This window comes from Haemaphysalis longicornis, unplaced genomic scaffold, assembly GCF_048455015.1.
Source record: "Haemaphysalis longicornis isolate Haplotype H1 unplaced genomic scaffold, Haemaphysalis longicornis Haplotype H1 scaffold_7, whole genome shotgun sequence".
In the NCBI taxonomy this organism is placed as follows: Eukaryota; Metazoa; Arthropoda; class Arachnida; order Ixodida; family Ixodidae; genus Haemaphysalis; species Haemaphysalis longicornis.
In genome coordinates this window covers 38,926,461-38,941,624 of record NW_027526422.1, presented here as the reverse complement: position 1 = coordinate 38,941,624, position 15,164 = coordinate 38,926,461, and the positions used below count along the sequence as shown (strand labels likewise).

Below are 15,164 nucleotides of genomic sequence, written 5' to 3'. Positions count from 1 at the left end.
TACGAGATTTTTCTTGCGTCGGTTACAGAAAGACAAATTGACAAATTTGCACATTTAAAAATTCTTACACAGCAAGAAAAATATGGAATGCCTGAATTTATAGGCGTTTCCCCCAAAACAAAAATTCAGGAACCTTGGCGTTACCGAGTATGATCTCGTATAGTGAAAGCTCTCGCTTTGAGCGTTTTTTTTTTTTTTTTTCATTTTGTGCGCCTCTCTCTTGGCGTCAAACAGCGCCGATCCAGCATCGCTGATCAAGAAATGTTTAAATTGGGTGCTTCCCCGTTTCTACAGCTATTGCAGCCCGGAATGTGTCCCTGCCGTAGTCGCGTCTCTGTTGCCTCGCAGAAAAAACGCCGTTGCTAAGAAACCCTGGTGGTTTAGCAGCAAGAAGGTTTGGTCGCAATGAAAACAACGCACGTTTGTTCACCGTTTCCACTTTCAAAGTTGAATTCAAATACCTTTACACTCCGAACCATTACTGAGAATGGAAGGGGAGATGCAGGGGGGTAAGTGGCTGCCATCATTTAAGCGATAAAACTCGTTACTAGAATGTGGTGAAAACGATTTTTTTCGGGTGCGTTCTTGTTTGCAGTTTTTTGCATTTATTCTCTCTCTCGGTGAGAGAGAGAGAGATAATAAATTTTAATTAAAACAAGGAAATACTTCAGAGAGGCGCCCTTCATAGAGACAGCCCTTTCGATCAGGCGTATCTGATCTTCGAGGCCCGAGCTGGCCAAGGCTCTCACCCAAAGCTCCGTGAAAAAAATGGATGTTAGGGGGGGTCTAGGGTAGACTTGCCGGAGCCGCCCACTATGTGTCTGAAAGTCCAAAGCTCTGCACAGAAGCAACAAAGTCCAGAAAAGAATGTCCGGTGAAACGATGTCGCATGCAACAAAGTATAAGCGATGATGTCTGTGGTGTTACGCCACAAATTGGAAATTCGGTGGGTAAAACCAATAAAGCCGTAGACAGAAAAAAGCACCAGTGTTATTAACCGACTAAGCGAAATGGAACAACACCATGCCGAGGGTGCAAAAGCTTTGGTCGTTTAAACTACTCGGTTTGGTCGTCGACCATTGTTCAGTCTTTTTTTTTTTTTATTTGCAGGATTTGGCGCACCCGCCGTTTGCACCACGCCTGCCTGCAAGAGCCGAGGTATTTACCATTACTCCCAACAGCACTGCGCTTTCACCTTCAACTTGCGCCACATACCGTTGGTGCTTTTCCCCCAGACGCGCGAATTTTGCCAGTGCTCGAGTTAACTCAGCCCCGTTATCCCGTTCTAGGAGCTGAGCTCCTAGAAAGCATCAACACAAGCGTCAACCCATGCGACAACTTCTACGAGTTCGCCTGCGGACAGTGGATTTCGCGCCATCCAGTTCCCGGCTATGCGTCAATGCATGGTCACTTCCAAGACTTGGATACCCGCTCCAAATACGAGATGTCAGGTCAGTATATCCCACGACTTTCATCCATCACTAATCCACCCACAATGTGCTTTCCCGTGGTCGGTGTTGTCTTCATCGAGCACTGTGAGGCACACCCTGCCACGCCATCTCTAGGTGTTGCATACTCTGCTCATATCACTGGGGCAGGATATGCGCTCCACGAGGCAGTTCTGAGTGCATGCATGGCTCTTGAGCGTGCGACGTTGAGCCATGATCTTGAATGCGGTATACAGTTGAATCTCGTTTATGCGATTCGGCATAATACGCTTTTTGGCTTAATACATTTTTTTCTTTTTATTCCCGGCCAATGCCCCTCAGAAATATTGCATCTTTGTGCATTTAATACGATCACATTTTTGCCAGAAATTGGATCATGCGATCGCGAAAGCGCATCTTTACCGACATTTCTAGGACTCTTACGTTTACTCTTCGCTGTACTACGTCAAACCGCTTTCCAACAAGGCACGCTCTGTACGTTGAGGAGCCGCTGGGGCAGCGGTAGTGCTGGTTTTGAGGCGAAAACATCGCTGCCAGGCGTGGCCGCTCCGTCCAGTGATGATACGTCAGGTGATACACTGCGCCATCTTGCAAAACGTAGCATGCTCGCACCGGAAGACGTCCTGCTTGCATGGTTCGAGGAAGTTAGAGCGGCAGGATTCAACGTCGAAGGGGCAGTTCTACGTGAAAAAGTTGACATATCCGCGCTCTTCTTGCACACTGAAGACTTCCAAGCGTCCGGCGGCTGGATTCACCGATTTAAGGCTCGACACGAATTGTCGTACAAAACACGCTAGCCTCCTTTTTACGTTGCAGAAGAATATAGCCCTGGACGTTGAAAAGAAGAACGTGCCGCACGAATTGACCAGCAACTTCAACGTTGCTCAATATACGTGAGCTGCTGACAGAGTATGCATATTTTCCTCCCGTTTTTAACCTCTTTGGGTGATACAATTTCCGTATAATACGTTCTATTTTCCGGTTCCCCTGAAAAACGCATCAACGAAATTTCACTCTAGCTCGTAGGTACTCAGATAGTATATGCTGCGCAAGGCAGGGGGTCTGTCGTTCGGTCGTTTTCGAAAGTTTTAACAAGATACCTCTGGTGACAGGCCACACCGTACAGTATTAGTGGAAAAAGAATGCTAGCCCATGGCAGACTCCCGTTTAACTGGTGTTATTGTGACAATTTCATGTGAACACAGGCTCGTAATTTTTCTCGTCCACCCGTGTCTCTTTTCCGAAACTGAACCGCGATGCGCTCGAAATAATCAGAGGAAACTAATCAGAGGAGAGTAATCGGAGGAGTGACGGGTGGGGCCACAATCCCATTCCTCCTTAAAATAGAGTGTGGTGTCATCGCAATACACGACGCCTTATGCTAATGTACGTGCGTACAGACTTTTCTTTTTGCTGTCAGGCCTACATCATATACTATGGCAAAACCTGTTCCTCCCCGCTAGCCCCTGTAGTACTTAGAAGTCCCGCTTCCCTCCTTTATAGGGGAAAAAATAGAAGGTGCGAACGGAAAAAGCAAGTTGAGTGTGTTACCGGTTTCCAAGAATGCGTCAATGAGTACCGGTGGGTGAACCCACAAGTGTTCAATATTTGGAGTTCCCGGTATGTCGTTTTTAGGAGAAAAATTTGGGGGAGCAGCTAAAAGAAGGTCAAAGGACGTTCGCATCAGACACAGGCTTATTAGTACAAATAACAAGTTTCAGGGTGTAAAATTGAAATGTGAAAGAGGAGCTTGAAGGCAATACCAAACTTATAACACAATATTTCAAATACGATAAAAGAAAAAGAAACAATAGGACGAAAAGGGGGAATTGAAAGGAAGTAAAAAAGGATATGCTATTTAACAAAATCTCGCACTTACATGGTGATTTTGATGGTCCCGTTCCCGCTATATTTACAGTGCGACAGACATGTTTATGTAGATGACAATGTTTTGGTAGCTGCAAGTACGCCTGGTGTCTTTTTATACCTTTATTAATTGTATAAAGTCGGTAAATACGGTACGATTTACGTTGTTACCGCTCTCGGTTTGACTTAAAGTCGGTTGCTAAGTGTGTGATGCTTGGTTTCTCCAATGGTTTTGAAATCAATCAATCAATCAATCAATCAATCTCTCTCTCTCTCTCTCTCTCTCTCTCTCTATATATATATATATATATATATATATATATATATATATATATATATATATATATATATATATATATATATATAAATATATATATATATATATATTTATCTATTTGTGCGGGTGTGAGTGGGTGTCGACCTGGCGGTTTTTCGTAACAATAACAACACACTGCATGCGATCGTTCCTTTCAGAAAAACTCGCTATGTCCTTCAACCCGACAAGTGCCTCGGAAGAGCTGCTTTTTAAAGCTCACACGGCCTGCATGCTCGGCGCAGGTAAGTGGGGTCGTAAAGACAGCTTTTAATTATGTCGCTAATTGGCTTGTCGTAGACCACCAGAGCAGCCGACCATCAGTAGCAACGACGCGGATGCCCCCGTAACGACTAAGCTAGAACGTTGCTTAAACGACTCTTGACGCCTGCGGATGCCCGCGCACTTAATTTGTAAAGAAACGGCTGAGTAGCGAAGTGCGTGCTTTTTCGTTACCACCAGCAACAGGTAAAAATGCCGATGCCTTCGAAGTTTTTCGCGCATTTTCTTCAGAAAGGTTCCCGACGGTTTTGTCTTGCCGCGATGAAGGGAGATATTCTTATCACCTTACGCTAGCTTCCTAACTTGGACTTCTCCCCTATGCGAGGGTGTGCCAAACACTGATTCGAAATGTGCGAGACAAAATGTGCGAATATGCGCAGGAACGATTCGCAAAAAAATAACGGAAATTAAGGAGATGGAGCCGTAATGAAGCAACGTTTGAAAAATACGAACAGCAAGAAAAACTCTCCGCAACAGGCGAGCAGATAAAAAGGGTGCAGCGGAACTAAAGATGCGGTTTAGAAAGATGCGCGTAGCTTACAGCGTACTGAAGGCTGACTACATGCCCGCTCACAAAAAAAAAAGGATGCAATGGTCAACGGTGGCGGCGGTTGAACGCGAAGCTTTCGCGTGAGGAATTCCTTGGTTGTCGTCTGAGTTTGGACTTTCACTCGCAGACTGTTCGAACTTTTGATCGCAGAGGCTCTGACATGGATGCTTCGCCGTTTAATTTTGCGAAATAAAGAGCTTCTCATTCGACCATCGTCCTCGTCGTCAGACGGAGGTGTGCATGATTTCTGCGTCTAAATTTGCACGTTCATGGACCGCTCTCCAAATCCAAGCAGCTTCGGTCGTGTCGGAATGGTGCGAACACATAGGCGTCGGATTCGTAACTCAACGGGCCAAGCTTCGATTCCGACCACGGGAAGCGTTTTTTTTTTCTTTTTTTTTTCTTTCACTTGACACACGAACATCATCGATGATGATGATGATGATTGCTATTGGTTTTCCCTTTGAAGCGGGGTGATGACATGTCATCTTACCAAAAAGGACTAATATAACCATGTTTTACACTCTTGGTTTAATACTAGCGCTGCTTAGGGCAGCACTAAAGCTTATTAGGCACGAAATACATTTTTTTCCTGTTACAGGTGGTAACTGTCCTAGGCAATATTCCCCTCTCTGATTTTCGTCCACCAGCATTCTAATCTTCTTTTCGTCCCCTCGACAGCCTTGAAGTTAACTTCCTCTGTGATACCCTTAAAGCCTAGGGCTTCTGGAAGCCCAATATTCCCTTCATGTAGATTTGGATGGATACCATCACATTCTAACACTATGTGCCGAGTAGTTTCTGTTTCTTTTCCGCAGACCACGCATACCCTATCATTTTGTGAATATTTCCCCACAAAACTCTTAGTTCGCAGGCAACCTGCTCTAGCCTCAAAAAGCAAAAACACTGCCCTGGGAATTATCGTAGAAATTTTCCTTTCTGATGGTCAATTTTAGCTTCCATTTTTTCCCTCCATTTATTCGTTTCAATCTGCCTTGCCTCTTTTTTGGTTACCTTGGCTGTTTTGGATTCTCCACTGTTCTTTCCGTATTTCATCGTTAGCCTTCTAGTCTTTCTTAACCACTGCGTGTCCACGCTTTTCAAGTATAGGCATCTAAAAACCTTTGCTGCCCACCTTCGTTGATCCATGGCCCTCAACCTCATTTAAAAGCATATTTTACTCTGTGCTTCTCTAACTTCAAACGACGCCCAGCCTATATCTCCCTGAACTGCTTCGTTAGTTGTTTTTCCATGCGCGCCTAAGGCCAAACGTCCTACCGTTCTCTGGTTTACTTCAAGGCCTCATAGAACGTCTGATTTTAAGCAGAGCACAGCATTCGCAAACGTGAGGCCCGGAACCATTACTCCTTTCCACATTCCTCTTACTACTTCTGATTTCTTATACCCCCACAAAGCTCTATGCTTCATTATAGCGGCGTTTCGCTTTCCCTTAACCTTAAGTTGCGCCTCGTGAGTTCTTAAGTAGTTATCCCCTTCGTTTATCCACAGTCCCAAATATTTATATTCCTTCACTCTAGGTAATTCGCCTTGCTGGATAGACCCTACGTCAGTGGTAGCGTCATTGAAAACCATTATTCCTTATTTTTCTGCACTGAAATTTAACCCGAGGTCGGTGGCTTCCTGGCCGCTAATATTTATTAGCCGCTGCATATCGGTTTGGTTATCAGCCAAAAGAACAATGCCGTCTGCGTAAACATTCCCGGAATATGCTGTTGTACCACTTCGCCTTGCAGCATGTGGGTTAGGCTTAACCCTACTTGACTTTCTTCCAGTTTCTTTGCTAACCCTGCCATGTAAAGCATGAACAGTATTGGGCTCAAGGGGCATCCCTGTTTCAGTCATCATAGATAGAGAACGCACTGCCTTCCTGCATTGCGTTTTTGACGCGGCATTCGCCATCAGTCAGGCATAGAAAGCTTCGCTTTAAAAAACCGGTCAGTCAAACACTACACAGTTTATCTGACGTTTCGTTGTGGTACGGGAAAACTCTGGGCACGTAAAGATCAGGTGACGACAGCGCAGCTGGCGCGCGGACAGAAAGGGAGACGGCTGTACAAACACTAGCGCTCGGACCAGCACTTTACTGACAGGAGATACACATACATATATATTCGCAGTAGCCACACTATACTGCTTTTTAATCAACGGCGCGTGCGTATGAAGTTTAATTCCTTTCTAGACTTGGCTACGGACGGTGAGCTGACACATTCCCGCCCCAATCTGTTAGTTAGTTCTGCCTCAATAATCCCCCGTCTCACAAAGTCAGGGCATATTTTAACCAGAGCTGGTCTATCATTTAAACCAATCATTTAAACATCTTCAGGTTTGCCCAACGTAAACCTTGTTACCGCGAAGTGGAAGAAGGGGTTGCGTACAAAATTCCGCTTCGCTTAACAAGTTTTACGTTGGGCAAACCGGAAGATGTTTATATGATAGGTTAAGGGAGCATGCTTAAGAAAGACATGGCAATAAGGCAGTCGAAAGAAACGTGCCCGATTGGGTTCCTAGCACAACACTGCTCCACGTGCGGATGTGTATATTTCTTTGATAGAGCAGTTCTGTTGAAAAGATGCTCTGACTGTATGACGCGGGGGATTATTGAGGCAGAAGTAATTAACAGGTTGTGGCAGACATGTGTAAGCTCACCGTCCATAGCCCTGTCTGAGAAGGAATGAAGCTTCCTACACAGGCACCATTGGTGAACAAACAGTATAGTATGGCTACTGCGCATATACAGGGTGTCCCGCTATAATGCACCAAGATTTAAAAAAAGAGTGATGGCGTAAGTCGGAGAAAACCTAGTGGATAATGTTTTCAGTACTGAGGAGAAGCGGGCAGCATTTTTTTAGTTAATGAGGCTTAACTAATTAATTGCAATTAATTATCTAACTCGAGAAGTACTCGAGAACTCGAGAAAATGTCAATGAGGCACTTGTAGGTACCCACGAGGGGCATCTAACTGCGGTATTTTCAGCGACGAACTAATAGCGTACTCATTTATTCTGACTGATGAAGACAACCCAAGAAATATAAAAAATACCACGTGACGGCGCCTCCGCGCGCATCATAAAGCAATGCCCTCAAACAGGCTTCCTCTGAGTTAGCCAGAATGAAATAAGCAAAAGAAAGAAAGAAGAAATCGCGACCAAGTTTGTGCCTTATCTGCACACGCGCCCCGCGAATCTTGCTGTTGCTGCTCCTTCGATGCACGCCATTGTCAAGGTGATGCGCTCTCTCTTCGGGCGGGTGACAGGCGAAGCAGTTGCTTTCAATCAGCTAAATTTGGGGACTCTGCTTTACAATGCGCGCGGAAGCGCCGTCACGTTCTATTTTTCATATTTTGCGGGTTTTCTTCATCAGTCAGAATAAATGAGTACGCAATTAGTTCTTCGCTGCAAATACCGCAGATGATGCCCCTCGTGGGTACCTACAAGTGCCTCATTGACATTTTCTCGAGTTCTCGAGTACTTCTCGAGTTAGATAATTAATTACAATTAATTAGTTAAGTCTCATTAACGAAAAAAGTAACTATCCGCTTCTCCACAGTACTGCAAACATTATGCACTAGGTTTTCTTCGACTTACGCCATTACTCGTTTTTAAATTTTGGTGCGTGATAGCTGGGACACCCTGTATATGTGTGTGTATCCCTTTTCAATAAAGCGTTGGTCCCAGCGTGCGTGCGTGTCCAGTCGTCTCCCTTTTTGTCCGTGTGCCAGCTGCGCTGTCGTTACCAGGTAATATTAAGCCAACATGACCAAATAGTCACTTTAAGCGTGTCACGCTGATAAGGCGGCTGAAGAAAAGATACCTAGTGCCACAGTCCTTCAGTGCTTTCTCTACAACCCGCAGTGGGCTTGAAATAAGTTACGAAGTAAAAATTAATAATTTACACGTGGAAACAAAATAATATTTAATGCCCACATATCTTGAGATCTTGTGTTTCGAGCGTGGACAAGTAGTGAAGTTTCGTTTACCGTTCGGGAGCAGAAATTCCAGCGAAGAACGACTTCACTTATTTCTCGCTGCTCCAATATTGGGGCCATGCGGAACTATGTTTCAATATAAAATTTGAAGTTCTACGCGCGTTGTTGAAGTTCTATGCGCGTCACTGAAAGAATGTCGCCAACGCGGAGAAAAATGATAAAAGTGGAATAGCGGTATTCCTTGCGAAGCGATATAATAAAAAAAACACCATAGGATCTTCTGCACTGTCGCTTAAGGGGGCAAAGTTTACGATCTTCTGCAATGTCGCTTGAGGGGGCAAAGTTGAGAGATCTGGATAAGGGCTATCGCTGTGCAAATCTCCCACTCCGTTGAGGTTGGGGTTTGGGTATTTCAGCATATCACAGGCTGTACCATGCCTAATTCCTGAGCAATGTGCCGTCATATCATACAGGCATAACAAACTGAATCACACTCATTTGGACAGCCAAATGTAGGATACGCACCATATACAAACTGAAAAGTCAAATGGCCGATGTCCCCTTCGTTGCGATCCAAAGGTTAATCCGTAAGTTTTCCGTGACGGTGAAATTAACAGCTCGGGGAAGGGGTGACTAGCCTTAGCATGCCTCACGTACTGAAGCCCTCCATGGCTGTAATTCGTCGTCAATTCAATTGCAAATGCTTCTTCAGTCGCACCCTACATTGGGTAGGAGCGTACTATCCGCAATATCCACGATCGCTCACAAAACGAGGGGACGTAAATCTAGCTCCTCATTCTGCTCTTCACGTTAGTGATGAACCGCTTCACATGCGCGACTTGCGTGAGTGATGGGGTCGGGATAAACATCATCATTCGGTTTATCACGTTAGGGAGGTTCCTATCATCTTCCGGTTATTACAGAACGCTCATTATGACGATCGTAAGACTTTGAGATTGGCGCGACGTTCGAGCATCCCTGCGCATGGCCGCAGGACCCAATTTTCTTCGAGGCATGTGGGCACCAAATACTATCATTCTCAAAAATGCCTCAAGAAACTAACGAAAGCTGCATTTGCTTCGGGTTGCCCTATCTTGCATGTTTGCACTTTTCACCAGCCGACGATGAGAACAAGGATGACGAAGACGCCTGGAACGAGATTGTAACGAGCCTGGGCGTCGAAAATTGGCCCACCGGACCGGGAGACATGGTCATTCCCCTGTGGAGCGACCTGCTGGGGAAGATAATCGCCACCTTCGACTACGCGCCCGTTATCGACATCGGCGTGCGGCCCAACGAGGCCGGAAACAATAACACCATCCACGTAAGCTAAACAGGTGCCCCTGTTGACAGAGAGACAATCCGTTTCCAAGTCAGTGCCGGCCGGGCAGTTCCAGTTACATCTAGCGCCATCTATGGGTTACCTTTGAACACCACCGAACAAGCTCGCTGCCCGGTTTCCGTGGCATTGCATGCAGCGTCGCGGCTTCAAACACATCTAAGGTTATGCTCCCAGAGAGAGAGAGAGAGAGAGAGAGAGAGAGAGATTACTTTATTTGACGTGCGAAATGGGTTCTGAAGGGTAGATGTCGCTTGGACTGTCTCCCTCTTTCCCTCGGCAATCCGGACTGCTGTGGGTTGAGTTGTGGCTCCGGTGTGGAGCTGAGCAGAACAGTCTCCCATTGTTCCATAGTCCTAAGGTTGTATTAGCTAAGTGTAATCATATCACCCCTGCTGCTATAGTCCGACTTTTTTTTTTTTTGTAGCTCAAAGCAGGACCATAACATGTTCTGCAGGTATGCTTATGCTCCGCTGATACACAAGGTGCAGAGGTTTGAGTAAAGGTCTGGATAGCAAGGCTTGAGGGAAACAGGGCTTGGAAAAGTGTTCGCCTGCAACCGTCGCCACGTGATTGACTCTTTCATGGTAAGGGTGGGGTGGGCCGATGGACCCTTTTTATGCGTAGCATTCTTCGCCGAGTCACACCCAAAACCACGACCGTGTAACGTGCTGCATTTCCGCAAAAAGGCAGATTTAGTGGAAGTAATATTTTGAATTGCTAGAATAGCGTACATGAAGATAATTGGTAGGGCAAAATTTTGGAAACCCAAGAAATAAAAAAGAGAAAATAAAATTTTCCCGATAATGATCTGACAAAATCAAAAATATCCATTTATACATCTCCCCCCAAAACCGAAGAATAACGAAAAAGTCTGTAACCAAACGTTAAAAATACAAAAAAATAGTGAACATGGCGAGCCGTGTACCGCCCCGCATTTCCACAAAAATACATATTTAGCACAAGTAGCATCTTTATTCGTTATAATAGCGTAAATGGAGATAATTGGTCGAACACAATTTCTAAAAACAAAAAAAAATACAAATAGAATAATAAAATGTTCCCAAAAAGGACCTGACAAGATCAAATATATGCATTTTATTCACACATATCCCCCCCAAAATAAACGAATACTAAACAAAAAAATCCGAAAAAGAGAATTGGAAACCCGAAAACAAATAACGTAAACGGACCAACTCTCCAGTACGCCTTGCATCTTCGGGAAAACAAAATAATTAGCGAAGCAAAGGCACTTCATCATTATTGAAAAAACAAAATGAAACTTCAAAGGAACAAAATATTCCAACGCCTTTCGCTACTCATCGCCATATTTGGCTGTAAAGAACTCACACTCTAGACACGCGGCATAAGAATGCTACGCATCAGTAGACATTTGCCCCAATTTCAGCTGATTTTTATTTCCCAAATTTTACTATTAGAACGAAAGATTTCTTAGTTAACTAATGCGTTTTCCCATAGACCAGCTGGTCGACCGAAAAGATCTGATAAGATCTCTGGTAACAAGGCGCGTGCGTGAAACCTGGCTTCCATTGTGTCAAAATGGCTACTCGAAAATCGCGAAAAAGTAACGGTTCTAGATGAGACAATACACGCATCGATCATGAAGAAGAGTAACAGAATACCTCTATCTCATAAACCACGTATGGGCACCCATTTAAATCGTTCGCAGCTGCGTTTGCTTAGTGCGCAAAAATCGTCGCTGGGTCTTTGAAGGTTTGACGATAGATTGGACGCACTTTCAGCAAATGTTGGACACACTTTTAGCGAAGTTTTCGACGCAGATTTGATGTGAGAAAGCTTTCGCACTTCCCTCAACTTTCTTTAAGAAGGAATGGAAATGTTTTTGCGAAAATGGTCCCGTAGGTCCGTTTTACGCATTTTTGTTTCTTAACTGAGGATGGTTTAGTATTCGTCAGGTCGGTTTAGGGGGGAAGGGAGCCTACTACAACGTTTAATTAAAGCTCTGCATCACACCGAAGTGCCCGACCTGCAGTGACTTGGAAACGTAATGTATGGCTGGCAGGCGTCTCTTATTTACGCAACTGTCACTGTCATCCACGATATCGTTCCCGACGTTAATGTTCGCTAGCACCTAATCCTCACAAAACAGATATGTAAGATCCCCTGTTCAGTACAGGCAAAGCTATTGATCACGAAAAAAAATAGACAACTGTCAAATGTTTACAAGCTATGTTTTCACACGTGGCGATGTCATTATCATCATCCTCATCTTTATGGGCGTCGTGCCGTTTTCAGCTCACCAGTAGTTATAGAATGGGACAGCTGTTCTCTTACTAAAATTATAACATTGAGAAAACGTCCACTGTTGTCCATCTCTTATTTACCTTCGCTTGAATACAACAGCTAAATCGAACGAAAGAACAGCCGGAGAAACATTTGAAACCTGTGCTGTACTAACTTAAAAAATTCTCACGTTTTGGATTTAGACATACTCCTCGCCCTTTTTTCCTCTTCCCTCATTCCTGCATCTTTTTCAGTACAGCATGTATAACACATACAGCTCACTCCACCCCTTGTCCTTGGGTATACCGCTTCTTGCTGTTACTGTTCTCCCTGTAGCAACTATGCTAGCTCATACCACGGTACTTACTCTACCGATTTGTAAGCAGTTTTTACACCCTCTGAATCTGACGCGCTGGTTGACTACGTAATGGAAATATGAAAATGGTATGAACTAGTTCATGCGAAAACACGGTCCCAAAACTCACACAAAACTTTTTGTGACCAACATACTCACTGATACTGGAGGCAGAAACCAACGCCATTGAATGTGCGGATGTCTGTGGGGTAAACACCATTTACTGGATAATAACCTGCGCAATCTACATCACACCTAGAAAATCGAAAACAGACATCGACACCAGGAAATAAGAATGAGACATACCAGTGATTAACGACGCTGACTTTATTGTTGACACTGCCAAACACGACCAGGGCTTGCTCTTGTCTTTTTTCTTGGGAAAGCTTAGATTGATGTGCTACAAAGCACTGCAATCAACCACTCACACGGTACAGGTCGTGTGTGGTCTTGCAAACAAAGTGATTGTCGCTGCCATTACTCGAAAGCAATAAAGTATTGCATCAACCTATCACATAACATAGGGCGTTGCAACAACTTGGCAAGTCATCCACTTTCCCAGGGTCGGGACGATACATCAACTTCTTAACTATAAATTTATTTAATTTCTCACCGTTACCATTACCATAAACAATGACCCTTATTTTCTATCCACCGGCAACGGGATCGATGACAGTGATAGCGGCTTGTGCGCGAGCAGCCGAAATCTTCTTTGCAACAGCCAACACTGTGGAACATTCTTTCCAGATCAAGCCGGGTGGGCTGGCCACGAACTCCAAACATTTCAACAATCCCGAATACCTGTCCTACATTACGACTGTGTCCAACATACTCAATATCACATCCTTGGCTGGGGAGCAGTTAACCTCCGCTGTACAGCAAATGGTGGACTTCGAAAAACAACTCAGTGAGGTGAGTCTACCTTTCTCACAATAAGCTCAGCTTGGCCCCGTCGGGCGTGACCGGGCTTTTACCAGCATCGTACGAAGCCGCGTGCCTTTCACGATGACAATCACGCTTACATTCTAGAGCGAGGCAGAGTCTAATGCGGCAAGGATGCAAGTAGCGTCGTTGTATTCGCCGAAGCTGCCGAAAAACGAGAATGCGCGCGGCCAGTTCCCTCATTTGCTTACCTCACCCTGTTTTGTGACGTGTTGCTAGTCGTAGAGCTTTAACTTGGGAAAGGAGGGTAAAAAATAAAGCCGTTCCACTCAACGTGAAAGCTGTTGGAAGTGCAGAGCAGTCATTCGCCATAATGGACGTTGGCGCCGTTATCTGCTCACTGCTACCACCCAAAGCAAATCAAATTTCTCGCCTTCGCAGTGATCGCCCCCCCCCCCCCCCCTCCTACCTGAAACGACACCAGCGGGAGTTCTGTTCTTTTTGTGCTTGCTTTTCCTCCCGCGCATGCCGGCGTCGCACTGCTACTTTTCTTCGTTTACTATCGTAAGAACCAACCCAACGAGCGTTGTTAACTAAATGAACGCGGGCGCTGCCGGTTAAGCCTCTGGGTTACGCCGTGACGACAGCCGCTACGACGGAACGCCGTGTGGCTCTACTTATCCCAGCGAGCGAGCTACGACGGCAAGGCGAGCCCCTAAAGTGATCTGCACTTAAAACCACTGTGTGAGGAAAAGAGGTTAGCGGGGACGGGATTGAAGACCCAACATTGCGGGCCGCAGTGGCGGAAGATGCAGCGGCAGTCTGTTACTGGTTAAGCCTAGATTCCTCGAGGAATTCCTCCCCTCACCAAAAGTTCCCCTATAGACCACCGATCCAGATAGGGGTCGCTGAGGACATTACGAATGCGATGATGCAGCTCGTTGGTCACTGGCTGTAAAATAACTGCACTTATTGAGGTCGAAAGGAGAAGCCGATGTAGGGTTGAGTTACCCGCTCCGGGTCAAAGCACGTGCCGTTCTCGCGTCTTGCATAAACGATTAGGCATCATATATCGTCCTTTTGCTCAAACTGGTGTTCCCTTTCAAACTCCCGTTTCCAGCCTCTTGCCTGCCTTTTTAATGTGTAGCACTATTTGCCAATTACCCTCACAACCGGGACCGTGTAACGCCCTGCATTTCCTCAAAACTGCAGATTTGAAGTTTCACTTTTAATCGTTATTGTAGCATAAATGGAGTGATAACTGGTCCACCAGCGTTCTGAAAAACCAAGAAATAAGAAAATTATAAAAATAAGAATTCAACAAAAACGGTCTGACAAAATCAAAAACTTGCATTTTATAAATCTACCCCAAAAACCGAAGAATAAACGAAACGGGTCTGCGAAAGAACGTTCAAATTACGAAATAAAAAATAGCGAAAAAGGCGACACTCCGCGTTATGCTCTGCGTTTCCACAAAAATGCAGATTCGGAGGTAGTTCCACCTATAATGGTCATAATAACGTGAATGAGATAATTGCATGGTCGAACAGAATTTTGAAAAACCAATAATAAGAAACAAAAATAAAAAAATGAACAGCAATGATCTGAAAAATCCAAAATATGCATTTTATAGGTTGTACTCACTGGCGAGGCATCCATGCACAGGCAACCATGTGAGTGCGCCGTCACTGGTTACGTCGGCCTCCACGGAATGGCGATACTTGTCAGTGCTAAGCCCGTGATGTGCGTTGGACGTTCCATGTTGGACGTTCCAAAAGTAGTTTCTCTGGTGATTATGATACTCCCTAATGCGAAATTTGCGCCCTGGGCGAACTGCAGTCATCTGGGTGACGGTGCATACCTGCTGCGCCTCACTAAGGGATCTCGGCGTCAGCGAACGCACGAAAGCGCGCGATGT

At 45.1% G+C, this 15,164-nt stretch overlaps 1 protein-coding gene across 1 annotated transcript in view; it reads left to right on the top strand.

Moving 5' to 3' along the window:
• The first annotated feature begins 911 nt into the window (after positions 1 to 911).
• Positions 912 to 15,164, top strand: part of LOC144146262 (endothelin-converting enzyme 1-like) — a 54,419-nt gene continuing 40,166 nt past the window's right edge. Inside the window, exons 1-5 of the mRNA XM_077678223.1 lie at positions 912 to 946; positions 1,111 to 1,451; positions 3,789 to 3,872; positions 9,524 to 9,729; positions 13,112 to 13,276. Coding sequence (XP_077534349.1) covers positions 912 to 946; positions 1,111 to 1,451; positions 3,789 to 3,872; positions 9,524 to 9,729; positions 13,112 to 13,276 — 831 coding nt within the window. The remainder of the gene's footprint in view (positions 947 to 1,110; positions 1,452 to 3,788; positions 3,873 to 9,523; positions 9,730 to 13,111; positions 13,277 to 15,164) is intronic.